General features: G+C 36.7%; 1 protein-coding gene across 3 annotated transcripts; it reads left to right on the top strand.

Annotated features, from left to right (window-relative positions):
• The first annotated feature begins 20 nt into the window (after positions 1 to 20).
• LOC112980269 (endoplasmic reticulum aminopeptidase 2-like) lies at positions 21 to 26,590 on the top strand. Of its 3 annotated transcripts, XM_064499673.1 has the most exons (21): positions 21 to 154; positions 2,232 to 2,330; positions 2,510 to 2,606; positions 4,111 to 4,752; positions 6,633 to 6,771; positions 7,563 to 7,697; positions 9,038 to 9,158; positions 10,034 to 10,188; positions 11,416 to 11,529; positions 11,624 to 11,755; positions 12,927 to 13,058; positions 15,084 to 15,152; positions 16,899 to 17,077; positions 17,174 to 17,253; positions 18,736 to 18,919; positions 19,357 to 19,513; positions 19,797 to 19,981; positions 21,413 to 21,577; positions 22,231 to 22,371; positions 23,435 to 23,516; positions 24,499 to 26,590. In XM_064499673.1, the coding sequence occupies exons 4-21, from the start codon at positions 4,265 to 4,267 to the stop codon at positions 24,643 to 24,645; spliced, it is 2,805 nt and encodes a 934-aa protein (XP_064355743.1). In that variant the 5' UTR covers positions 21 to 154; positions 2,232 to 2,330; positions 2,510 to 2,606; positions 4,111 to 4,264; the 3' UTR covers positions 24,646 to 26,590. The 3 variants fall into 3 exon arrangements, with proteins under 3 accessions (XP_064355743.1, XP_064355742.1, XP_025950772.2); XM_064499672.1 differs by lacking the exon at positions 2,510 to 2,606; XM_026094987.2 differs by lacking the exons at positions 21 to 154; positions 2,510 to 2,606 and adding an exon at positions 461 to 544.
• Positions 26,591 to 27,563: the final 973 nt, after the last annotated feature.

The following is a 27,563-nucleotide window of genomic DNA, read 5'->3' as shown; positions in this document are numbered from 1 at the left end:
CCGCGACCCCCGCGCGCTACCTGCCCGCCGCCGCCTTTCGCAGAGAGCGAAAGCAAAAGCGAAAGAAAAAGCGCCTCTACGGGCAGCGGGCGGCGGAGCCTCGGGGCGGCCCTGCGGGGCGGGGCGCGCCTCTTCCGCCATCGCGCCGCGCCAGGTAGGCGGCGGCGGCGGCGCGGGGCTGAGGGCCGATCCGGGGGCCGCGCTGGCCGCTGCCGGGAGGGGCGGGCGCGGGGCTGCAGCGGCCCGCGCGGCGGCGGGGCGGGGCGGGGCGGGGCGGGGGCGCGCGGCCGTTGCGGCCGTTGCGCCTCCCGGGGTGGGGGTGGGGCGGGGAGGGGAGGCAGGGTCGTGAGGCGCGGTCTGGAGCGGCCGCGGGTAGGTAGATGATTTTATGGTTAAAAGGTTCAAAAATAGAGAATCTCATAAGTTGGCTGCTAGTTTTGTAACTATGTTGTGTAATCAGGGGTCAGGAGCTCTCTGGAACAGCCATTCTCACTCCTGTGAAAGACATCCTGTGGAATTCGTATGGTGTGACCAGAAGGCTAGGGTACAGTTGTGAAGACTATTGTCTTTATTTATTAATTTTTCTTGTCCCCACTCTACGCAAATACTGAGTCAATAAGATGTTTGAAAAGTCAGTAAATTTGTGTTTTATCAGTAAATCTGGTGTTTTATCAGACTTTAAACAGTCCTGCAGCTGTGAACTGTGCTCCCATGCCTTTTTGGTCTCATAAAGCATTGATGACTGTGGCTATGGACAATGTACGTTAAAAGATACCCATAATGACTTCTCAGCTGTTCCTCCCATCCTCTCTTTCTTCTACCATCTAATGCATGCTTATAATATATGAGAGTTTTGTAGAAAAACACTAATAATATACACCTACCGAGTTGTAGAACCTCTGAAACACTCAAAACTTCTTTGGGTGACAATGGTAATAAAACTAGCAATTTAAATGCAACAGTACACAGATGCTCAGGTACCATGTAGCCAGGCAGTTAAAAACGGCAGACTGACTAGGTACTAAAATAATTCCAGAAGTCATTTCCAGATGGCAACATCTTCCTTTACTTCACATACCATATTTCCAGCTCTTGCGTAGCTGCCTTCCCATTCCATTCTTTTCTAGAGCATTCCCATGATCTATGTTTTGTTATATGTTGTACTTGAAAAATGCATCATTTATTTCTAATCTGCATTGTTTGAGTCAGTGTATGAGTTGCTGTTCCTTTCCTTTCTGCTCTTGAAAAAAAATGACATCAGAAAGATCATAGAAATTGAGCAACTGACTTAATATTAAGATATCTCCTTCAGGAGCAGTTATGTGACTATTTCAAGTAAAACTTATTTATCATCTTTTCTGGGTGCTTGTGGCCCTCGCTATTTTTTGCCATCATTACTAAGGTAGTGGCACTTTATGTAATATGTATTTAATATGATTAATATCAGAAATCTATGCAGAAAAAAAATCAGTAGGCACTGATAGGAGTAAGTTTCTTTAGCATCAATGTAAGTGTTAAATGTTCACTGGCTGACCGAGAAGGAGCTGGACGGAAAGTACAAGTGAAGGAGTGAAGTATGCTGTGTTCAATTTATTCTTTTTAAATTGATTCTAGAATGGAAAGAACTTATCAAGTATGGAATAAGGTTTTACACATAACTATATCAACATTTTTGACTAAAAAGCCTTCTATGGAAAAGTAACGGTTTGCAGAATAAATTTGTCAAGAATGCTGTACTGAACCAGTATCAATATTCCTCAATTGCATAATTTATAGCCAACTATTCCTGACTCCAGAAAGTGCCATTTACTTGAACTGCTAGGGCAATAACAAAAATCCAGTGCACAAAAAGGGAAGATTATGTACGTCTCTTGGAATTTGGTGGGGGGGAAAAAAAAATACGGGAGCAGATTTTAAATCTTAGTGGATTTGCAAGAATTTACAATGCATTTAGAATCTCTCCTATTGATTTTTTATTGAGACTTTTTATGCAGAACATCCAAGAAAGTATAATGAATGTCAGCTCGTTTCATTTTTTTAAGAAGACCCTAAGTGTCAATTCTGGGTAGTTTTTAAAAGCAGACTTGTAGCAACTTTAACCTCTTAACAAAAGGTGTATAACAGATGCCCAAATATGCAAATTCAGTTTCGAAAGTACTTTTAAGTGCAATATTATATACTACTTTATTTCTTAAATGCTGGAAATGATTCTTAATCTGCATCCACAAAAGGTGGCTATTTGCATTTGGATTTGGACCAGGCCGCTCAAAAGAGACTGGAAATAAAACTATCATTCTTCATTCCTCTGATGTAACAAAAGAAACAAGATGGTAAGTCATGTTTACCTGTTTCTTTTCTTATATTTGAAGTATTACCATTTTGTTGGTTTTTCTACAAATTTTTATATGCCAAAGCTTGTATATGAGAAAGTCATCACAGAATAAATAAATCCAGTTTTCCAAGCAGAGGATACAGTATGTAGTCTATAATTGTTATGTCTCTCCTAAAGGGGTTGAGAATCATCTCAAAGTCTGAGGGTGGCATTCAGCCAAATGCCAAAGGTCAGCATGATACCTGTGGAATGGCTCAAAGGCTTGGACCTTTCAGTAAGTATATAGGGAGAGTGCTGTAATAAGTAGATTTCAGGAAGGCTTGAGTTGAGGCCCTGAAAATGGTTTAGAGTTATGTGGAATTGGAAGTTAAAGTATTTACTTAAAATAATTAAATTAAAAAGGATATCTTAAGGTAGGAATTTGCATAAAATTTAACACTGAATGGGGAGATGTGAAGGGAGTCAGAAGGAAATACTGAATCTCAAATCCTTTAATTTATATTAATTGTAAAATACTTACAATAACTGAAGAACTTTACAATGTGAAATGTGTGTAATAAAGCTTATCATCACAATTGGAATATTTTAACATCTGTAAAACTGGGTATAACTGTTAATGATTTCATGTTAATTGTTTTTATTAATTGCACATAGCTCAGGCTAGTTTTAAAATTTCACATTTATTATACTGGAAAATATGTTTAAACTAGCAAGATACTGAGGCTTGAAATAGGCTTCTGACAGTTCTGTACTATATAACTAAATACTATATAACTGCACTAATCACAGGTTTTATTGTTGTTAGTGTTGTTTTCTTGCATAACATACATTTGCAAAGCTGCTTCAAAGAACATTTTCTGCAGTTTTGAGCTTTTTTTATCTGATCTTGAGTATATAAAATATGTTGAATCACAGGATTCTTTGTCCCAATGAACCGCTCTTTTTTTCTCTAACCAAACTCCATCCTGACTCTTATCAGCCATTAATACTTTTGAGTGAACCACCTCTTAATGTTTATTTACTGAGAACTGGTACCAATTCAGAGTGGAGAAGGTCCATCTGTTCACTTAGGGCCATCCCGAAAGACCTGGTCTCTGGAGTTTGACTTTAGTACAGAATTCAGTTCTTGTCCAAGACCTTGATCTGCAGCAGTGAGGGTTTTTATTTTAGTGCTGAATTTTATATGTTTCAGAGATTCCTAATGATTTAATTTCCATGGCTGCTGAACACACACATTTCTTCTCCTAGTTCAGAACTGAAGGAGCCTCAGCATTCTCCTATTAATCTTTGCTGAGTTTGAAATGAACACACAGATCATAATGCCAAATTTAGGAGCAAAAAGAAGACGACGACCTACATGGAATTTAAAGAACTTTTCTTGTTCTCAGTTGTTTTTCGTGTTGTTTACAATAAGTGCCTGTTTTTTAAAAATTGTCTATATAGCCAGTGTGACTGCAAACATACCTTTGCATTTGGAGAAAGTCTATTATCTGTTTTAAATGTATGCCTAGCTCTACATAAGTGCACTTTCATATATCGTAGTGACAGCATTTATAGTTGCACATACTTTTGAGTATTGCAGTTTTGAAAGCTGAGTATCTCCCCTTAAGAGTGCGATGTATTTAAAAATGTGAGACCAGGTCCTGCACAGTGATATATGAAAATGCTTTGAACAGGCAGATTGTTTTCAGGTGCACTTAAAAAAATAAAGCTAGGCCGCTCTACAGATTCCTGGATTGTGTTTGGAGAGTTCTTATTTATTCCATTCTCTTTTTCAGGATAATTTGTCAAAGGCACTCTCCGCTGAAGTTTTTATTTGCATAAGATACTTCATGAAGTTTTTATTAGCCAAAATGAAATGCTGAACAAGCAACAGTACCAAAAAAAGCAAAACAATTACAAAAAACCCCTACGTTGTGTTGGCTGATAGCAATGCTGTCACTACTGTGTCTTTTGAGTTTGGTTGGAATTAATTATTCTCTCAATGGACAAAGGAATGTAGCTTTCCCTGAATCAACAAATGGGCAGCCTTTTCCTTGGAACCAGCTAAGGCTTCCAGGCTCAACAATTCCAATCCGTTATGACCTTCTCATTCACCCCAACCTCACTTCATCAGTATTCACAGGCACTGTGAAGATTGAAGTCATTGTAACACAGGAAACCAGAGCTGTAGTCTTGCACAGTAAACATTTGGAAATCACTAAAGCATTTATTGAACAGGAAAATGGAAAGGGACAAGCAGATATTAAACAGCTGCAAGTTTTAGAATATCCTCCTCACGAACAAGTTGCCTTTCTGACTACTGAACCTCTTCAGGTGGATAAGAACTATTTCCTTTCCATTAACTATATTGCCAATTTTTCAGATGGCTTCTATGGGTTCTATAAAAGTACCTACAAAACTAGGGATGGTCAAACAAGGTAAGCAAAGAGTATAAAAGTTTTCACACAAGAAGATTTCTTACATTAATGTTTGACTATAAAAACTCTTAAAACTGTAATGATTAGTGTTCTGATAATGTAATATTATATTTTCCTATCTTTTCCCAAGTTGCTTCTGGTTGTATAGCAATAGAGATAACAGTTTTATTCTACGGACTGCCTGTACAATCATAAAGCTGTACTTGTTCACTTGTATAACACAGAAGCAGCTTTCCCAGAACTTTCTTGAAAATCTCATTTTTAAAACCGTTAGTAAAAATAGTATTTTTTTATTTTTCATTGATTGCATAAAATACTGTAACAGTACAAAACAATTACTATGTCTAAACAGAAACTGGTATTTACTTACATGTGAATCATAATTTTTCATATATTACAGATTGAATGTATAATGATCTGTTATATCAAAATATGCATTATCTACATACGGTTGTTTTTATGATTTATAATTATAGGTGGATTACCAATGTAATTATTAAGAGAGAAAAAGAGAGACAAAGATAGACCAATAGAACTAATTCTTAAATTGTGTGTAGCTGGTACACTTTTCACACAAAATCTTCCTCCCTAATCTCAATGGCAGTTTCTATTGCCATTGTTTAGAACATTAATACTAATTTTGTTCATTTGGTTGTTGTATAAAATGTGAAATTTTACTTGCCGGTCAAGAATCATTGAAAATTCATAAACATAGGCTCTTCTCAATCATTGTTTTACTTTTTTACCCTTCGTAAATGAGACTGTAAATATTACAGTTCAAGAGTTTTTCTTATAAGACCTGTGTGGCTAGCTAGGCACTACCTCTCTGTCAGAGTTTAAAAGTAATTGCCTAAGTGTTTCAAAAAAGATTTAATTATAGCTGTTGCACTTCCATTTTCTTCAGGACTTTCTCTGTCCTTTTTTGATAATCTATTTTTGCTCTAAATCTCTCTCTTTCCCTACCTCACAGTATCTTCAGTGCAGCTTCACTCTGGACGTGCTCTTCTTTTCCTTCTTTTCTTTCCAAGTACTTTTATTTCCTTTTAGCCAGTGCCATCTGAGCTAAACATGTACTCATTCAAAACCATAGAAATAGCATGATATTTTCTTTAATCTCAGAATTTACTAAATGTTTTTATGAAATCCCTTTTACTGCTTCCCTTTCCTCATTTCCCTTGCCTTTCTGGATGATAAACTCCCCATTCCTCCGTGTTTGTAGCACAATATGATGCCATGTTTGGTTGATCTGTAGACCCTACATTTAGGAATATGATCATTAATATAATCAGATTGCATGTTACTCTATTAAACAAAAGCTACTTCAGAAGCAGCAAGAACACTGGTTTGGGTGCACATACTACTCAAGCTGAAGCATCAAACTGAGGAATCTGGGATCTCTCTGTAGTCAGCGAAGAGGGAACATCTTAAGAGAATGATTCAAACACCTAATTAAAACATGATTTAAATCATTCTGTGGAGGAGGCCAATTCTCTCCATCAGCTATGAAGGGAGCCAGCTGCCTAACTCAATGAAATGCCTGATGTTGAGTGATAGGTTGTCTGGCTAAAATATCGCTCCATGTGTGTCACCACTTTAGCCATTTTTTAAACTGGCTCAGGAATAAAAATATCATGACTTGGACTGCCTTAGGATCAGAGGATCTGTGTATGGTGGTTTTAGCTAATTCTGTTAGAAATGTGCCTACTAAATGCTTTGAAATGCTTCATCATTGCATAGCAGTTTAGGTTTCCTCTACTCAGACAGCTTTTTTTAATAGTCTTTAAATTTGATGATGATTATGTTATGGTTTGTCAGCTTGCTGTGGTGGATCAAAAAATACTTTATTAAAAAAAAAGTGCATGCTTTCTGTGTTCTTCTAGATTGCTGGTTTCTACTCATTTTGAACCAACTTCAGCCCGCATGGCATTCCCATGTTTTGATGAGCCATCCTTTAAAGCCAACTATACAATAAAGATTCGGAGAGAAGAGCAGCATATTGCAATATCTAATATGCCAAAGGTGATTTTTAGGGGTTTAATCTCAAAACCTTTAATTTCTTTCCATGCCTTCTTAATGAGCCAGGTAGAGTGGACTATATAGCTGTACTGTATCATGCAAAAGATTGCTTTATGCCTGGCTTTTGCACTGCCCAGTATTCTGAATATTAGAAGGCACTTACTACTTTCTAATGGATGAGGAGTAATTTGGGTGTAAATGACTGAAACTATTCTTCACATAGATTCTTCAACAATTCTTCAGTAGCATGAAGAATTCTCTGCTGAAGTATATTGGAAGTAGGGCTTTGTTTTTGTTTTACCTTTAGCAGCATCTATATTCATATATGCAAAGATAATCTCATGGCCTGTGTTATTTAGTAGTCAGGCCATAATGATCTCTTCTGGCCTTAAACTCTGAATGTATAACACACACTTTACAGAACAGTTGATTGTTAGCAAGTGATAGGATCTCTCTTTTTCTCCTTCACAAAGTACTGCAGAAATACCTAGTGGTCTTCTTCTGAATAACAGGAACTTTCTACAATTACAGGCTGCAGAATAAAGATCTAATGATCCAACTTGTCAAATCATGTTGAATTTTGTCTGTATTTGTCTTTTAACCACAAAAAAAATTGCAAGGGAGGGAATGAAATGGTATACCAGCTCTCGTCTTCCAAAGCTCACCTTGTGTTTGTTTTCTCATTCATGCTGATACTGTTGAGTGGTTGGAGTAAAAAGGTGAAATATTTTTAAAAAGTTAAATATTTTATTTAGAAGAAAAAATGAGTATAATATATATCATTGTTTTCCTAGGTAAAGACTTTGAAACTAGGCAACAATCTGTTTGAAGATCATTTTGCAGAGACTGTAAAAATGAGTACCTATTTGGTGGCATTCATAATTAGTGATTTCCAGTCAATCAGTGGTACAACGTCATCAGGAATTGTGGTAGGTTTAAAGATGATTGACATTTATTTATAAAACTTTCAGGATAATTCAGATGTGAAATTGTACATGTCCTATATATTGACTTTTATCAACATCTTTAGGCTTCTGTATCTGTTCTGTAATAGTTTCCAAAATATTGGTTATTTTAAGCCAAGAAATTATTACTGAAGTAAATCAGAAATATCCCCATTGAAATCAATAAATTACACACTAATGTAGACACAGCCCAAAAAATATAGTTAAAAAATTGTGAAGTGAGCAAATCTGCTGTGTACTATTGCAGTGTATCATTATTATGGAATTCTAAATTTAAAATAGTTGGGAAGAACAGCTCTGATTGTGTATGGGAACTGCCATTTAGGGAGAAGTCCTGTAGACTTCACTAAGGATGAAACCAGTAAGGCCTATTGAAATGACTATAACATTGATACAAATTGTTAGAGAATGTCTTATCTGCTTCATAATTTTGTAACTACAAAATTTGTAAATTTGTAACTATATTCAGCTAGATGTCAGTTACCATACTCTTTATTAAATTCCATCAGCCTGTTTCATTAACGACTGAGAGATTAAATGATAATCTTGGTATCAGAACATCCTGTTGTAAACTACTGTCAAGGAACATTTTCATCTGTAGCAGCAGGAGGTAATTTCCTTCTTCCTTGGCCAGAGAGGGATAGAGTATCCTGGCTAAAATGAAAAGGTGAATTGGAAAGAATCAAGAACGCGAGAAAAAAGGAGATCACATGATAAAAATCTAAAGAAATATAACTTTCACTTTTGATGTATGACAGTATTAAAAGGGATATTTCTAAGACTTTGAAAAAAGATGAGAGGGATCTTGGTGCAGAAAATACATATATATTCAACTGATAAGTTGTCCATTTCTCCCTCCTCATTACTGTCTCTCTGGACAATACAGAAGGCTAAAATTTAACCACACCATTACTACCTATGTGTCTATCATGCTCTGTATTCAGATGGAAGAGGCTTTAAAATGCAAACCTTCTAATAGTCTGTGCATAATCCCTTTCCAAAGTAATCAATTTCTTTGGTGAAAAATTTGGAGTCAAACCTGTGGTTAGAAATGCAGACTATAATCAGGAGGTCACATAGGTGCTTGCCTGCGTTATTGAAGATGGAGAATGTAAGTGGGAATGTACAGGCATGTTCTTATTTTGTAGGCTTGTTCTCATTACTTTGTGAGATCTGGAGACATTTTTTATCTGTCTAGAGGAAGCTGATGTAATTCTTCCTTCTGCTAAAATAGGTGAAGAGCATCTTGACAACTTTTACAGTGCTGTGTTTGAGCCCCTTTTGAAACCCTCTTTATCTAACAGGTGTCTGTATATGCCAATCCAGAGAAGTTGACTCAAGCCCACTATGCACTGGAAGTTGCTGTCAAGATACTAGAATTTTATGAGAAGTATTTTGGTATCTCTTACCCACTTCCAAAACAAGGTAAAGAGTTGAAAATAGTTTGATAACTATGCCTGATATGAAATGCAGGAGGTTATGTGAGATAGAGTACATTGAAACCACTATTGCTACTTATTATTTATGTAGTATCTAGAATAAATTCATTACTAAAAGTATGAAGATGAAATTTTTGAGTCACAGTGAACTTTCAGTCTAAAAAGACAAAACAGAGAAGAAAGATGAGGGAAGTGATGAAATAAAATATATCATTTATATTCTCTTAGTCCTGCTATTATTTTTTAAGATTTTTTCTGTTTCAGAGAGTCTTGCTAATGTGTGATCTGTGTTAGAAGTGGAACAGAGAGCAAATGACATAGCAATAAGTTATCATAGGGATTCTTAAAAAAATTGTCAATCAAGGTCTATGACAGGTTGATGAATCTATTAAGAATTTAACAAATAAAAGTAGTTAGAGGTTGGAGATAACCTGCTTTTGGATCTGTTAGTTTCTCTGAGAAACAGCTGCTTCTTTTGGCATAACTCCTGCTTGTTTGTAATATACAGATACTGCACGACACAGGAAGACGTTCTGCTTTTCATCTTTTTTGAGGGAAGGTTCACAGTGACGAGTTAATTTCTCCTTCTGTGAAAACTGGTTCCCTGAGGTTATTGAAAGTTACTAGATTGACAAAGCATGCTTGTCAGATAGATACTATTTTTGCATGTGATTGTTTTACTCAGTTCTTAGCCATAGTGGGCCTGAACCAGCTCCATTCCTGTTATTAGACTCACGTTGAATCCAAGAGGCACTGAGTCAGGCCATCAGTGGGGACATTTTTATTCAGTTGCTTACTAGAACTAAGCAATGATGCTGGAGTTAGCATATCAAAGCAGGTAACTTTTTTTTTTTTTTTGAGATCTTGTTGCTGTCCCCGACTTTCAGTCTGGAGCTATGGAAAACTGGGGCCTGACTACCTACAGAGAGACTTCTCTGCTTTATGATCCAGAAACATCTTCGGCTTCTGACAAACTTTGGGTGACCATGGTGATAGGACATGAACTGGCTCATCAGGTTGTCCGGTTTTGATAATTTATCATACGTATTCATCAGGACCTGGCATTATATGTGTTATTGGTAACAAAAACACTGGTTTTGTTTTGAAAAATAATCTCTGCATCCATTGACTCACAGTAGTTATGTAACTATAGATCATCTTTCCTTCCTGGATGGTAAGGTACAGTAAGGAGATGAATCCAGCCTTTCCCATCATGGCTCAGCATACTCCTAGGGATCACAGCCTTCTTCCGGCACAGTAGAAAACACAAAGCATGTCCACGAAGAACTCATCCATGAAGTACTTGTCACTTACGAGTAGTTACTGATCAAGTGAAGCTAACTGTAAATTAGGAACTTAATATCACAATTTAGGAAGCTTGACAGCTAGTGACAACTTACCAAAAATCACGCTGAAACTAAGAAAAGAGTTTTCTGTCAATTTGTAAATTAGTGTTATTTTAAGTTTCTAATTAGTCTAGTTGGAAGTATATCTGTTAGCTATCATAGCTAATAACTGTCTATAATTATAAGCTGTACTGTGATAGCTAATATAGATAAATAAACTGTTGCAGACAGAGCTATAAATGAGCCTAAAAATAGATATCTATCTTACTAGCTACTTCTTGAAAATAGTCCCAATAGCATATCCCTAAACTTTTGGCAAAACTCTCTGTCTACTGCTGACGGTAGTCCCACTGACCCTAAAAGCACAGTTTAGATTGGTGAGTTAAATGGTGTAGGTTTGCCAGCCCTATTCTAGATACAGTCTAGCAGCCTAATGTTTTTCCATTTGGGCACAAGGTGGGACTCATTATAGTAGACTCAGCTAAAATTGTTCTTTTGATCCTTTTGAGTCTGGGGTTTGTGAAGACAGAATTGATTTGAGAGTTTTTTATGTCTTCCAGCACAGATATTCTCTGTATCATCCATCATTTTGAAAATTTCAGGTGGTCTTCCTGTAGTGACTTTCTGAATACTGTACTGTACCCAAAATACTATCCTGAGGCAGAGAGGGAGAAGCCAGGGCTAAGACTGATATGGTAATATACTACACAGGAATCAGCTTTGAACAGATTTGTTCAAGGTTTTTCCTACCTTGTTTGACAGAGAAGAATTTTCCACTCTTTATTGGATTTTATCATTTGGATATTAGTTGTATGAAATAATTTTTTTGATTCTCCTGTATTAAATCCTTTGTATATTCTTTAGCTGCTGCTGAATATGTATGTTAATCTATTTTAGTGGTTTGGTAATCTAGTCACCATGGAATGGTGGAATGACATCTGGCTGAATGAGGGGTTTGCAAGATACATGGAATTCATATCTGTTGATGCTACATATCCTGAGTTGGAAGTGGTCAGTATGACATATTAAAATCTGTTGAATTTTGTAATTCAAGATGCTTTTCTTGAACTAAATCTGTAAATATTGCTATTGAAAATTTTCCCAGAATGATTATTTGTTAGATACCTGCTTTGCAGCAATGGGAAGAGATGCTATGAACTCATCACGCCCAATATCTTCAAGAGCAGAAAACCCAATACAGATTAAGGAAATGTTTGATACTGTTTCTTATGACAAGGTGAGTTTGTTTCATTTATAAAGGTGTTTTTTCAGTTAATGGCCATTTTTCTTGACTGCTAGAAATGACAACAATGACGCTGGCTTAGATACAGACAATGTGAAAGGGAAATTTGACATGTTTAAAAAGTTGGGATTAAAATAAATTAAATCAAGATAGATTTCTAACTGGAGAAGTTAAATGTTTGCAATTTACATTGTCACACTGTGAGCAACCTGTGAGCACCATTCAGGATCACTGAAGGAAAAAAAAGATGCTAGTGGATATGGAATTTCCATACTTAATGTAAAAAATTGTAATTAAATCCTCTTATACAATAGTCAAAATAACTAAAGTTCTTTCATTGTTTAATCTTATTCTGTGTAAAAGAAATAGAAAAGATGCTTCTGTAAGAAGGAGGAGATTTCAAGTTTTGATTTCAGATATTCTAAAATATTCTTGTTTCAGATTCTCTCATTTGGTCTGTGTTTATTTGTCTTCTCACCAATAATGTTATGATATGCACCAACAAATTATTCTTTATTGTTTTAATCTGTGTGTTAAGGAAACTAAAAAAATTAGCTAGTTGTAAAATGGTACTGTACCTTACTGAACTTATAGGCTATATAGCTGAAGTCTTTCTGCAGCACCTTAACAAAGAACATTATTGTTTTACTGGCCTGATGACATATATCTGTAAATACGAAGAAAAAAATTACCATAAAAATGCTTTTGAATTTAGATCTGCTGCTGCATACAGAAAAATGGTCATGCTTTTTTATATTCAGTGAGGTTGGTTTGTAGCCACATTTCATGTTGCCTGATCAGTTCTGTACTACTTCCTTAGCCTGCTTCCATCCTCCCCTTGTCCTTGGATTAGGCAAAGCTATTGCTAAAACCAGTTCATCCATGCACGAGTCAGTCTAGTATCTCTTGGTTGTCCTTCTCGCAGCCACAGAGAACTTCACACAGAACTTCAATTTCTGAGCTTCATCACGAGTAGTTTTGCTCTGTGAAACAAACAGATAAGATAATGCCTGGATCTCAGTTCCCGTTTATTCAACATTTGAATGGTTATTAACATTCTCCATTTGTTTTAGTAGCTTTGTGTTGTTCTCCAGTGTAGCTCTAGCTGTTTCAGAGACACTGGAATTTACATACTGATCTGGCTGTGTTCAATCTGTGTGTGTAGGGGGCTTGTATTCTGCATATGCTGAGGAACTTTCTGTCCGAGGAGGTGTTTCGGAATGGGATAATTCATTACTTGAAAAAACACAGCTATAAAAATGCAAAGAACAAGGACCTCTGGGACAGCTTGGCTAATGTAAGTTTCCTTCTGCTATTTTAATTGATATATCTCACAGTAGTAAACATGAATTTGGGAATAAACTTATTTTCTAAGCAGACAGCAAGCTCAAAGGCTGTGCAGTTTAAATCCTGTATAAGTTTTGTTTTGAGAATATAGGTGGTACACAAATTCTGTTTTTCAAAGCAGATTTCACTTCTTATCTTTATTGCAATTTGCATCAACATAAAGCTGGTCAGAAGGTAGTCACTGTAAACAGATTTACTTTGAATGTTTTCCTCCATGTCTCTGAAAGACATAAAAAGATTAGAAGTTTGAGAGGCAGGTTGGCTTGGACACTGGACAGGAGAGCGTTCCAGAAAGGAGCGTCACGTTTACTGTGACAAATTCCTTCTGAAGTCAGCACCTTGTAGGATTTGGCTGCAAGTGTGGAGCTGAGTCAACAAGTAGATCCTCTTTGCTTTGTATTTGACGATATGAATTGAAATATTAAGAGCAAAAAACTTTATTAAATAGATTCAGCTCAGCTGATATGAATGTCCTGTAGACTAGTAAAATGGTAATAATCTCAATAAAAATTCTAATTCAATGGGAACCCTTGTGGTACACCAGACAGTGGATGATTCCCATTTTGGAGAAAATAACAATCGATGCAAGTGGTTGTTGCAGTACTGTTCATGTTTTGAATTTATTATATCATTTCATTAGAAAAACCATCAAAGAAAGTGTGGGGTGAAAAGAAGGAAGCTGCCATAGTCTAGCTCTTCAGCCAAAAGCTGCAAATAATAACCCTAGGATAATAAGCTAGCTTGATAGAATGAAGGTCATGTAGGTCCTTCATGGATAATAGAAGGACCCTGGGCTATATTGGATTAATCAAAGCTAATACAGTGACACTCATTTTAACTCACCTGATGTATCTGAGGCATCCTGAGTACATCTCCACTGCCTTAACTGAAGTTTTAATAGTGGGTGCCCAGATCTGCTGGACTGCGTATATAATAATGTGAACCAATTTGTTTTCAGAAAAAGGTGGGCAGCTTCACAGAGAAAGCCCATTTTTTTTCCATAGCCTAATCAGTAAGTGGAAATCTGTCAAAATATTCAGTTCATAGACAAAGTAACCTAATAACAATGCATCACATTTTGTATATCCAAAGTTTAAAGGGAAGGAAGTATTCACTGTTAGATTCTGACACCAGACAATAACATCCATGTCATTAAAGTAAATTCAGACTATAAAACCTGACTTCTCATAGCTATGATTATATCTGTGGCTGATAATATATCTAATTATAATTATCAAGAGAATGACTAAGTAGAATAAAATAAGAAACAAAAGCTGAGCAAATATAATGCAAATAGCAAAGCATGGCAAGGCTTTGTTTTCTGCAGGGGCTATATTTAAAAGAATAACAAACTAAAAGAAGAAAAAACCTTATTGTGGCCCTCAAAATCTGTAAAATTTGTAAGGATTATGCCAAAGATTAAGTTGTGCTCTAACCAATTCTGAGAAGTTTGGATTATTAGCACTGTTAGTCTTATTCATATTAAGAAGCTTGCATCATAAAAAGTATGTTGGATTTGGTATGCAACTAAAGTCTGTCTAACGAATTTCAGAAGAGAAATCAGAACACTCAAAGCTTAAATTGCTCATCAAAAAGCAGAGAAATCAGGAAAAACAGAGGCAGTTGTGAAGACGAGGTTGAGAAGAGTGGGACCAAGGTTAAGTGGTAATTTGTTGATGACAGGCCTGAATGCTGAGAGTAGAAGAGTACACTTTTGAAGATGGCTGTTCATAATAGATAATGATTGGAGAAAGGAATATTTCCTATTTTTCAGGGACAGTTTCAGCAGAAAAAATTGAAAATAAGCTATGGACATAAGTAAAGGCATTAGTGCATCTTTTCAGTCGTATTTTAAGGGGTTCATAACAGGTTGCAGTGTTTCTTATACTCAAGAATTAGTTAGCACTAATAATGAGAAATTAAGAAAATAGTAAAAGATATTTTCAATATGACTTGTTGATCCTATATTTTACAGACTTGTTCTGAAGAGGATTTTTCTTCTGGTAAATACTGTTACAGAAAAAGTCAGGCTACTCAACATGTGGTGAGTACATGGAATGTTTTAATTTTACTCAATTTCTGTTAAAAATAAGAGGTTGTTGCAATTCTTTTCAGTATAACCATGATCATTGATATAAATTGAGCAGATACTTCATACTGTATGTCTCATTGAAATGATAACTGTACTGCTTTAGCAGGCTGGAGTAAAATTATACAACTGCTCTACATCTGTATCTGTATGAACATGGCATCTCTCTCCAGTTGCTATATCCATTGGGAAAATGTTGAATAAAAAAAAAAAGAGTTCACATACTTATTCAAGGTGAGAAAAGAAGCTCAAAGAACATTAGAATACAGATGAGACTTCAAAAAGCCAGTGAAGTCTGCTAGTTAATTTAAGACTTAACTGAACTCTTCTGTGAAATATCATTGCTTCGTAAGGCTATAGCCATGAAAAGACCTTGGCAGTTGGGGTTAACTGTAGATTTTAACATACCCTCACAGGTTACCAGTGCTGTCCTAGTCTGGAACATAAGAGCTGTTTGAAGGAAACTGTCAGATTAGAGCAAAAACACATGTGTATGTACATTTCTGAAACCTCAAACTGCCTTAATTATATTGCTAATAGTAACACACTGTTACAAGCAAAAGAAAATAGATTTCATTTAATTGCTGCCTTTGTGCATGAGCAAAGAAAAGTCACAAATTTAACCTTTCCCTCTTTTCCTCTGTTTTTCCTCGGGACCCGGATTACATGTATTTTGTTTCCACACTGATAGCAAAAACTGTATAGTTCCAGAACTTCCAATAGCGTTTTTGTTGTTGCAAAGTTCATAAATCAGACTTCAGCTAAGGATGTGCTTGGTAAGCCATTTAAGTTCAATTTAACTACAGAGGCATTACCTTTTAAGATTCGTGTGGGCCTCAGAGGGGCAACCTGCTATTGTGGCTGTGGGGCTACCAACCTTCCTGTAGCAAAGGCAGTGACTGCCAGATTTTTAACACCTGTTTTGCAAGATTCATTGTTATGCTCTGATTCCTGTGTTTTGCTGCTTTGGTTAATTAAGCTAGGTTTACAGCCGCTTGCTTGCTTTAGTGTGCTGCAAAGCAGCCAAAGCATCTATAAGAATCTTTTCCAACAGCTGCTCCTCTGTTAAGAATAAGGTTTGGATATGATTGGAATATGTTCATCTGGATGTGATTCTGTGGTTCCTACAGCAAACATCTTGCTAGGTTCCAGCTAGTCTCCTAGGCTGGTCCCCAGCTCTGCACCCAAGCACCTGTATAGCTCCCTAAGTGGAAGTCCGGGGAGGGGAAGCTGAAAAGAGTGTGTCATGTCATTAATTCAAAGAGACCTTGTTAGACATGGCAGAGCAGGGCAGTGCTACTCTATCTTGAAAATATGTTACATATGAGCTTTGCTGATGAGGGGCCCTCAGCCTTTTCAGAAAATCTCCAGTTCATCTTTGTCTTTTGTTTTAATTAGGAGAGACTTGTGACTGTGGTGCAGATGACGCCAGTTCACTTCTTACTGCAATGGGTTCAGATTAATGATTTTTTTTTCCTGGCTTACTAGTGTAACAGAGGATAATCAGTTTTCATGTGTTACTGTCACTATGTTTACTTAAGTATTTCGGGGTTTTTCTTTAGATACTGTGGAAATGACTAAAATTTTACAACAAATTAGTGTGTTCTTTCTGATCGCTGACACTGCCTGATAACATCATCTGAAAAGAGACAGGAAATACTGAGTAAGAAAAATGTTTGTTTCATTTTGCATTGTTCTCAGTATGACTCTTACCTCAGTGAACACTTTGATGTTGCCAAGATAATGGATACCTGGACTGTTCAGAAAGGAATTCCATTGATTATTGTTGAACAAAATTGGAAGAGAATCAAAATAAGACAAGAACGCTTTTTGAAGGGCATTTTCCCAGATGATCCTCAGTGGTCCTCGATGCAGACTGGGTAAATGCAGGGACTGTATCGTGGCACTTATGAAAAGTGTTTCAAATGTTTAAAAACCTATTGACATTTCTCATTTTGTTCCTTTCAACTTCTTAGGTTCCTGTGGTATGTTCCTTTGACATACATCACAAGCCGTTCCAAAAATACTGGAGGACATTTAATGAAGAATCATACAGGTTGCAGATTAATTTATCCTGTTACCTGCTACCATGTGCTGCCCTCTTATTATTGCTTCTGCTTATTGGGTCTGGGAAAAATAGCTGATTTTTCCATTCAATGGCTGAGCCAGAAAAGTAACACGTGTTCTTGAGTAACCTAAAAATGAAAAAGTTTTGTATTCTTATCAGAACGAACATGGTCAAATGAGAAAATCCGTTTGGGTTTGTTTCATTTTAAAATCCTTAAGGTTAAATTTATCTCAGCTAAATTTAGTCACACTAAAATTGCATGTTTTTCACTGTTAGGCAAATAAACTTTGTTTAAAAAATGTGGCCAGTTCTACTGCATGTAGTGCTGTCGTTTTAATTTTCATTTAGACTACAGCCGCCAGCAATGCCACACTGCAGCCAATATTACAAGGAATTACAGAGCACTGTCATACATAGTAGACTTAAAATCTTTGCTTTCCCCATTGTCAGTTGGAAATTATGGTGGATTGCTTTGGAAATTCCATACAGTTCTTTCTTGGATACCCTGCTAGAAGAGATACAATTCTAGATTTTTTCCTGTTTTCCTGTTGTTTCTCACTAGTCAAACAATTCTAAACTGTTTATATTGGGTTAAAACTTTAAAAATATCTATGTACACAAGTGCAGATACAATACTATAATTGGTGAGCATTCTTGTATTCTGTATTATGAGAACTTGGTCAAGCTTTTTTCATGTAGTCCTTATCAGTGTAGAAATTTTTCTGTAAGGATAAGGCCTTGCTGGTAAGCAAAATCCTTGGTGCTGTGACTCTGGAAGTCTATAAACAGGACTGGGAGCTCAAAACTTCTGTAGGTTCTAACAAGGGCATCTTGCACTGTAGTTTTTCCATGTTGGGGATGTGTTCTGTTGTCTATGCCAAAACACAAATCCCTACTTCCTGGTGTGACAACATAAGAGATGTGGATACAGCAGCATTTTCAGAAGAGTGATCCTAACAACTACTTTTCAAGGGGAAGTTTTGCTTTTGAGCTCTGCTGCTATAATGATGTACTTGCATCATCACCAAAGACACATTAGTTAGTGTTTCTTAAGTTTAAGTGTGAGATATTTTATTAGCTTGGCCTGTACAAGGTAAAAAAGTCCCTTTCTTTGTGCCAAAATTTGTTCTGTGAACAGCTAAAGTTGCTAATGAACCAGATGAGTAAAATATTTCCCACTACTGCCCTTTCTTAATCAACATGAAGCTATTTGTTTTATTGTCTGGCTACTTAAAAAAATTGGTGTAATATTAAAAAGCTCAACTCTGTGCGTGTGTGTGCATGCATGTGTGTCTTTTTAAGAGACTAGTTTAATTGCTACTAATGAAAAAGGGCTTCAAAAGCAATGCTTTGCAGTCTTCCTGTACATTTCAGAACACTTTTTTTGAAGTATAAATTTCCTGATGCATATTAGGAAATACCACTAGTATGTTTGTTTAATTATTTTAAAAATGTTTTTCCGGCTCCTAGTTACCATAGAATTGGAGGAAGATATCAGCTGGGTGAAATTCAATGTGGACATGAATGGTTATTACATTGTACACTATGAGGGAAACGGATGGGACAACATTATTAAACTATTGAATGAGAATCACACCCTCTTCAGCTACAAAGACAGAGCAAATCTGATCCACAATGCTTTTCAGTTGGTCAGGTAATACTGGTTCTTCCTTAAAACGAAAGCAGGAAGTCTGTAGCCCCCCCAGATGCCCCCTATGATCTCAGTGTCCAAAGTCTTAAGAATCTTAGGCCCTAGAAGCAGACTTTCTTGAGGATAGTTGCCTTTTCTCTAACCAATATTATTCATCCTCTGTTTTTTGAGAACTGCTATGCATATTAAATCTTTCTTTTAAATTTAAGACCCAGATCTACAGGTTGCTGATGCAGCCATCTGTTTCTTTGTTTCTTCCACATGAGGTCTGTGTAGAGAGCAGGATGATGAGTACGCAAGGACGTTCCACTCCCATGTGTGCACCACCCAGGACATTTTTCTCTGTAGATAATAAACACTAATGACCTCAGGGCCATCCCCCCCACCCTCTTGCCACGTGTGATTAGAAAGACACTAACTCTACTTAAATTATCTCTTAGTGCAGGGAGACTATCTCTAGACAGAGCCCTGGATCTAACGCGGTATCTCCAGCATGAGACAAGTAACATAGTACTTCTGAAAGGCCTGGGCTATCTGGAAGTGATCTATCGCATGATGGAGAGAAGAAAGATTTCTGATGTCACAGAAAGTCTAAAGGTTCATATTTGAGCCCTGAACCATGTAACATTTTATACATGTATTTGTTTGTTTATATATTTACTCATTAATGTAATCTGCATTTGTTTTTACTGATGCTTTATAATGACAGATAGTATATTCTCTGCACTTCAGAGAATGTGTTATCTGTAATAAATCCAATGATGTACATACAAAATGCTGCTCTTTGAGTTCACTTACTAATTCTACTGGAAATCCTAAATAGTCTTAGTACAGCAAAAGTCATTACTTATAAATGAACACTACCATGTTCTCTCTGCAGTGGTACATTTTGCAGTATTTTAAACCGGTGATTGACAAGCAGACTTGGAGTGATGACGGCTCTGTTTCTGAAAGAATGCTTCGTTCTGATCTTCTAGAGCTTGCATGTGACCTGCAGTATCTTCCTTGTATCCAGATGGCACATGAGCTTTTCAACAAGTGGATGGAAAGTGGTGCAAAGATAAGGTAAATAATTTATTTCTTTCTTATAGTCCCTTGTTGCTTAAGTTTCTTTTACTGTACCCTAAATTTTGATTTTTACAACATGGACTTTAGAAGAAAAGCAGTTTCCCATAAAGTATATGAAAATGCTTTCATTACCTGAAATGAAGCAGCATCAGAAAACCATGTATTCTAGTGTGTGTGTATTAAAGCATAAATTTATTCAGCGTAGTTCCCTGTCCATTAAGGTTTTCCTTCTCATTTGAGGTGCTCACATAAGCATTTTGGAATCTCTACCACATGAGCTAATACATCACAGTTTCTTAGTTCAGGCACCAGATACGAGCTCTTATTTTTAGATCTAGAATTTCTGGGTCTTTTTCTCCATTGCTGAAAACCCATGAAGAGGTGTTACATTATAGCAACACAATATAAACATATTCTAGTTGTTCCCTCCTGCTTCATTCTTTCGGTTACCTGTGTGCTCATGTTATTCTTCATCTTGCATATTGTCCTAGTAAAGAGATGGAGTCCTACTGAGTCAATCAAAAATCCTTTGTTGAAATACTACTTATCTACAAAGACTACACAAGGTCTATTATCTGGACTATAGAAAAAATATAACAGGAGGCAGTGAGTTTTATCAACATTCCAAGCAATGGCATGAAACAGTATGTTGATCACTGCTTTCATGTGAAGATACTTAATTGTTCCTGCTAAATGGAACTGCCACCCTGTTAAATTGTGGATGATATTTATACTTTTTTCAACAAGACTTAACCTAATCTCTGAAACTGATTCTGGTGTGGTTCATTGTGTGAAAAGTTTTTCATAAACACAGAAGGATCAGTGTACCCTGAAAAATTGCCCAGAATGAGGATACAATGCTGCACTGGGATGGGAGACTCTTGCATCTACATACTTTTGACAATTTCAAGTGAACATTTCTATGTGACAGGTGTTTGTTGATCTTCTTTCATCACTGATCTATATCTTACCAATTTCCATCATCTATCAATAGGAAAAGCAAAGACATGGTAAGGTTCATATGCATCAACAGATGTATTATGCAGTCCTTCCCACATCTGTTGAAATTTTATTACTGCTTTATTTGTGTTACATGTATTGGGGAGTTATAACTGAGTTCAATAGTGTGTCAAATTGGGCAGAAACATAATTTCTGCAGGATCAGGATAATCCATTGTATAATTTCAGGGCAGAAATTCAAATCTGTAAAGTACCTCTTTGTCGTGCTAGATTAATAGCAAGACTATTTTAAAACTAGAACATCAATCATACTTAATTTAAAAATGAGGGAAATTTCTGTACATTACAGTGAGATATTTACTGCAGAAAGATTTACTGCCTTATATTTAACATTTTTTCCACTGTTTTTCAGCCATAAAGAATACTAGATTACAACTCCAAATGAAACTTTCTTTCTTTCCTGCTTAGTAACATTCCCTCTGACGTCCTTGGAACGATGTACTCCGTCGGAGCCAAAACAGCTGCTGGCTGGAATTTTCTTTTGGATAGATATAAAGTGTCCATATCTGGTGCTGAACAGAGAAAGATCTATTCAGCTCTGGCAAGCAGTAAAGATGTTAGTAAATTAACAAGGTAGGAACCATTCCATATAAATTATTATTTACTTCCAACTTACACTGGTGGTCCATGCACTGTATCTTGGGTCTTATGAATGTCACTGACTTATTTCCAGTGGACACGTGGTCTTTGTTCTATCTATCTGACACACTTTTTGGGTGAATACAACCTGACTGCTGAGCATGAAACAAAAAATTTTGAAGTGTTGAATCTCTTTAAAGGATAATAACAGATGTTATTCCTTAGTTGAGTTCTCCATTTTAAAAAATGTATGTTGCATTTATCTGTATTTTCACTCCCAGACTTTCATAATGATAATTTGAAAGTTTAAGAAATAAAAGGAGGGAGTGAATAAGTTTGGTGAATCAGTCTCCATTAGCTTACTCTGCTACAGAGAAGTGGTTCAAAACTGATGTTATTTTAAGGAAAACCAGTATACCTCTGCACTGAGGCCTTGAAATATCTGACCATGCTTAGTATGCAACTGAAAAAGATGGACGTTAGATATGAATATGTTCTATAGGTGTAAGTAATCAATAAGTACTTCATTTTTGTACCTTGCTTGGAGCACAATAGAGGCCTGATCTTTGAAGTTTTTAAATGTATTCTCAAATGTAATTCTACAATCTGGCCTTTTCTTGCATTTATAATGTGTTTTGATGCTATAGGTTGCTTGAACTTGGAATGGAAGGAGATGTAATCAAGATTCAAGACTTACCTGCAGTTATCTATTCAGTCAGCACAAATCCAGCTGGACAACTCCTTGCATGGAACTTTGTAAAGAAAAATTGGAGCAGGCTACTAGAAAAGTTAGTATTTCTGTGGAAGGGGCAGAACGCCACTTGTGTTCACCTTGTAAGCAACATAGTCCGGACAGGGGTCTAAGAGTCAAGAATGATAGGCCTTTGCCTGGAGAAGCAGCTTACTCCTCTGTGCCTCAGATTTCCATTCTGAGAAGGGAAGGTAATACTTAGCCATCCCTGCCTCATGATGGTTCAGATGTTTACATTATAGTGAAACAGAAGTGCTGACTATGGCATTGTTGTTAAAGTAGCACTGGCAAATATTTCTCTTGTAAAAATTTCTCAACAGAAGTCTATTGCTTTTTTTTTTCCAGTAGTGTTTCAAGTTCAGCATTGCTGACAGTTGCATAGAGGTGAAGTTTTAAAACTTTAAATAATTAGGAGATGAAACTTTAATTCTGAGTTGTAGAGAAACAACTTCTAGGGGTATGTACTGCAATAATAGTTTGGGGAGGCAGCTGCACATTTTGGGAAGCAGGAAATCAGGGACAGTCCTTCCTGTCCTGTTTTTCCCACTGTTTATGCATGAGGCGGAGGATACATCACTGTTTTCGCTAACTCCTGAAAGAGATGGTTCATGATCCACTGGGCTACTGTCTTCCCCACCCTGAAGTTGTATGTTCCTGCATCTTGTGTCAGTGCTGGCAATAATGAGGTTGAAAACTAACAGAGAGAGAGGAAAAAAAAAAAAAAAACTTTATATTTTTGCAGTGCAGCCACACATTCACTAGCAATAACACAAAAGAAGTAAGCAGGGCTGTAAGGCTGAGGAATAGAAGTGAGGACAGTCTCCACTGGGATGTCAAAAGCTCCAGCAGTAAGAGTGCAAACAATTCTGAATAGGTTTTCTATGAAAGTCGGATGATAATGGATGTATCCGGCTTTCAGGTGCAAAGCACTGTTGTGCTCTATCCTTTCCTATTCCAAGGCATGTCAGACCTAGAGACAGAACCTATATGGCAGTCCAGAGAAGTATGAGGCAGGTTGAGTTCATGTGGACTTTTAGTGCTTTCAGTGTTTTACATGTAGATAAACTTCTGTAACCTGTAATTTCTCATTTTTCCTTCAGATTTCCCCTGGGATCCTTCTCTATTAGAACCATTATAGTTGGAACGACATCACAATTTTCTTCAAAACAAGAACTGGAAGAGGTTTGTCTGAGTCTGAAAGTAAATGAGCATTTGGGTCAGGAAAGTGTAGCAGAAGGAAAATAGAAGGACATCTCTTAGAAAGCCAACCCAAAAACTCAAGCCAATGGAATAAGTAGAGACCTCTGAAATTTGGAGACGTTTCTGTAGCTTTGTCTAGAATTTGACTGTCCTATAAAATTAGCTCTGTGCTTACATAGTCTCCCTCATCATTTCTTTTTTTCCCTTAGTATCATTCTGTATCTGTCCCTATCACCCTGTTCACTTTATCTCTTCCTTCAGTGTCCACTCTCTCATTAATTTCTCTTTCATTTTTAATTTGCACTTAGAATTTTCACGCATAATAAAATTTGTGCTTTGCACTAAAAAAAGCATTGAGAAATGGACTTAACATTTGCCAGTCATATCACCTGCTCTACTTGGATGTTAAATCTCTTTTCCCACTTTCTTGCCTGTTTAGATTTTAAATTCTTTTTGAGCAGAGACAGTATCGTATTGTATATTAAGGTACTGTTAGAATAGGCCCTGTTCTTGGTTGCTTACTGTGACTATGGTAAGTTCATTGTCTTGCAAAGGAAATACACTATCTAACAAGATCAACTTTCATTTTATTCATGCTCTGCAGTACATTATCCTAGAGCTCTTTATGAATTTAGGATTATGAGTTCCTTGGGAGAGAGGTCTGTATTTAGAATTTTAAATAAGCTATATGCCCCTGCCCCATGCCTAATCAACATAGGACATGAATTCATTTCATTCATTCAAAACGGATCCGTTCGATCCCAGCCATCAGAGCTCATAGTTTGGGCTTTGAGGCTTCACAGTTCAGTTCTCAGTATGTTAGCTCAGGTGGATCCTGTCACAATTTAACCTGTTGCAGTGGTAATAACTTTATTCACACCTTTAAAATGGCTTATTGTATTTGTTTATAAGCTGCACTTTATAAGCTGAATTTTCTTTTCTTTTTTTTTTCCCCCTTTAATAGGTCAAGTTATTCTTTCAATCTGTAAAGGAGGAGGTATCACAGCTGAGGGCACCTCAAATTGCTTTGGAGAATATAGAGAAAAACATAAGATGGTTGGAAAGAAATGTAGCTGTATTAAGGAAGTGGATATTAGAGAATGTTAAGTAAAGGTGCTTGAGTGAAAAACAGTGGTATTTCCAAGCACAGATTTCCCCTCTTCCTTTAAAGAATTGCAATTGCTACTGTACTTTACTCTTGCTAAGCTGTGGTATTTAGTTAATTAGAATTTTTCTATTTACTGATCATTTTACAGTTTTTGGGGAAACCTGTTAATAGTGCTTCATTTTAACTTTTTGTATGCTGCTGCTTAGATCTTTAAGCCAATTGAAAAAAAAGTGTGGCTGCAGGCTCAAAATGATGTGTTTGTGTATATGCATGTTTTTGATTTCACAAAAGAATTGATACCGTCTTTGACAGTATCAGGGTAGGTTACATGTATAATATAGGCCTGATACTAAATCATTGCTGAGCTTCCCAGGCTTTGTGATCATGTTTGTTGCATATTATCCTTATCAGAGATTTCCTGTTTCTTACTGAGCAATTTCCCTTACATTTTTGTCTTTAGTGATCTGAGAAAGACAGAACAAGTTCTACCAAAGACAAAATGCTTTAAAAGGTGCATGATAGGCACAATTTCATTTTTTTAAAGCCTTACAATAAATGTGTTTCTAACTCTTATTTGAGATTTCTTTAACAAGGAAATTGCAGCTTCTTGTAAAAAAAATTAACTATGAGTTTAGCTTAGAGATTAAAATACTCTGTCACTGATGGTAGCTGAAAAATTGGAGCAATATATTGCTGTATGTTAGAGAATACTGGTGACCGATAGAACCAAAATATAGTAAGATAGCTAACATAAAGCATCACTATCTCAGGGAAGCCGGTTCAAACAAATCAAGGGTCGTTTTGGTTGTCCCTTTAGGATCTAAGCTTTCATGTGTGACTAGCTCCACCCCTTCACATTGTCCCGCAGTGTTCAGTGGATAATAGAGACTAAGGGGTGGAGGAGGGAAGGTTCCTTTGCACGGTGGCTTTGCTGTTTACTGTCTCTGAGCTGCCTGTATTGTTGGTGTATTGCTGAATTGCTCTCTCAACTGTATAGGGGATTTTAAGAAACTTGACAGCTAAATAACATGTCTGATGCTAAATGATATAAATACCTTCTTGTGACCTGAACTGGAAGAAATAGTGGCCTGAGAAGAAATCTGCAGTGACCATGAGAAAGGTGAAGCCATCTTGTTTTTCCCAGGAGGCTCAAATTGCTGATCTGTGGTGCTCACTCAGTATGCGGTAAACAGTACATCATGTTGCGTGAGGGCCGTTGTATTGTATGAATGTGAAAACAGAAAGGATCTTTCTACTGTTTTGAGTAAGACCTGTCTTGTGAGTACTGCTTAGGAGAATTGTATTTTCAGGTCTGTTATTTTAATAAACCTTGACTGTAACACCTATCAGTCTTAATAGGATTTAAGACAAATCATCTCTGAGCTTGCTACTGCAATAATGAAGAGGGGGAGAGGTGGAGGAAGATTTGCTGGCAGCTGCAAAGTGCCTTCATCTTTCAACCTATTTTGGAATTGCCCATATAGGAGTTGCCTCTGGTAGCATTGGATCCTTTGGTTTTAATTTGGAGTAGAACCCTCCTTTTCACCTTTCCATTATCCGGTGGGATAATACAAGAGCGGAAAATTAATTTCAGATTCAGAGAACTCTGTTTTTGTGGAGCTAAGGAGTTTAATACTGGACCTCATGCTGAGGCAAAATTCCTGCTGAAGACTGTTATAGTTCTCATGACTTCCATTCTGATTGAAAAGTGCATGTCTTAGCTGTCAGTGAATTACAGTGTCACATACTAGAAAAAAACATCAGCACCATTTCTGTGTCAGAGTAGAAAGAAGAAATCCTACCTGTGTGAGGAGGAGTTCCATGTTGTTTGTATTACAGGATGCAACAAATGAAACATCCTTCTAAGTACTAGTGGGAGATGTTACTACGTTCTGAGTCGTGTTCCCTATAACCCTGCCCACCCAATAAATATGTGCATTGGTCCTTTCATCTGTCTCAACGATCAGTTATACCTAAGCATATATCAAACACACGCTCATGTGGCTATTACTCCTGACTAGCAGTAGGACTAACTGATTAAAGTTGATGACTATGGACATCATCTGTGTTCTCTTATTACATAAAACCACAATTTGTCTCACCTCATCAGCCACCCAGTCCCTCAACTACAGTGGTTCTGCACTTGGTAGTCATAAAGCTTCAGCCAACAAAGCTGAGTGCTGGGCAATATCGTATCGACTAAATATAGCCTGTAGAGAAATAGTACTACTGCTAATTTCTTTTTTCCTTTTTTTTTCTGGCATTCAGTAGTGTTCAGGAGCATGACTTTAATTATGGGACATCTGGGGTATTCATACTGTCTTTTCTTTGTATAAAGCCAAGCAAATGGCTGTCATTCAGTAAATACATTAATACATGCAGTGGAATTCATGTTTCCCTTGCTTTGCAGCTGGGAGTTTTGAAGCATGTAGGTGGTCAGTAGGAGTGAAGAGTTGCAACTGGAAAGAGTTGTTTCTCTTACATGTCAATCACAGTGGACTACAGATTTCAAGAAATAAATACTCTTATAAACAATAGTATTTGTAGATGGACAAGGGAAAAAACACTTGTGTGTGACATGTCAAAACAGTTTGCAAAGTCAAGCAGTTTTGGTTACCTGGGCTTGTATTCCACATGATGCTTGGAAAAGACATTGAAAACAAGTGGCAGCATTCAGTAATGAAACCACATATTACTGAAAGCTGGTTTGATTTTCAAGCATTAACCAGTTATACAATGTTATCATCATAGCAAGCTTTACTGTAATCTCAGCAGAATATTATAATTTTTTGTTCTATTTCTGGGCTTTTGGCTTTGTTGATCATTGTGTAGGGTTCTTTATTTCATACCATCCAGAGCAGGGACAAGCACTGACTGAGTTTGTTTGGATTTAGTGTGAAAATAAATATTCATGAGCTGTA

Source organism: Dromaius novaehollandiae, chromosome W (assembly GCF_036370855.1).
Source record: "Dromaius novaehollandiae isolate bDroNov1 chromosome W, bDroNov1.hap1, whole genome shotgun sequence".
Classification (NCBI taxonomy): Eukaryota; Metazoa; Chordata; class Aves; order Casuariiformes; family Dromaiidae; genus Dromaius; species Dromaius novaehollandiae.
The sequence above is the reverse complement of the archived record's forward strand: the minus strand, read 5'-3'. Positions and strand labels throughout refer to the sequence as shown.

What these genes read in the sequence shown, in the direction of transcription:
- LOC112980269 (XM_064499672.1), top strand. Translation starts at nt 4,265, where the DNA reads ATGCTGTCACTACTGTGTCTTTTGAGTTTGGTTGGAATTAATTATTCT. An exon ending in TGGTCCTCGATGCAGACTGG is followed by an intron (nt 17,078 to 17,173) that starts GTAAATGCAGGG and finishes TCAACTTCTTAG; the next exon opens with GTTCCTGTGGTATGTTCCTT. An exon ending in GAAAGTGGTGCAAAGATAAG is followed by an intron (nt 19,982 to 21,412) that starts GTAAATAATTTA and finishes TTTCCTGCTTAG; the next exon opens with TAACATTCCCTCTGACGTCC.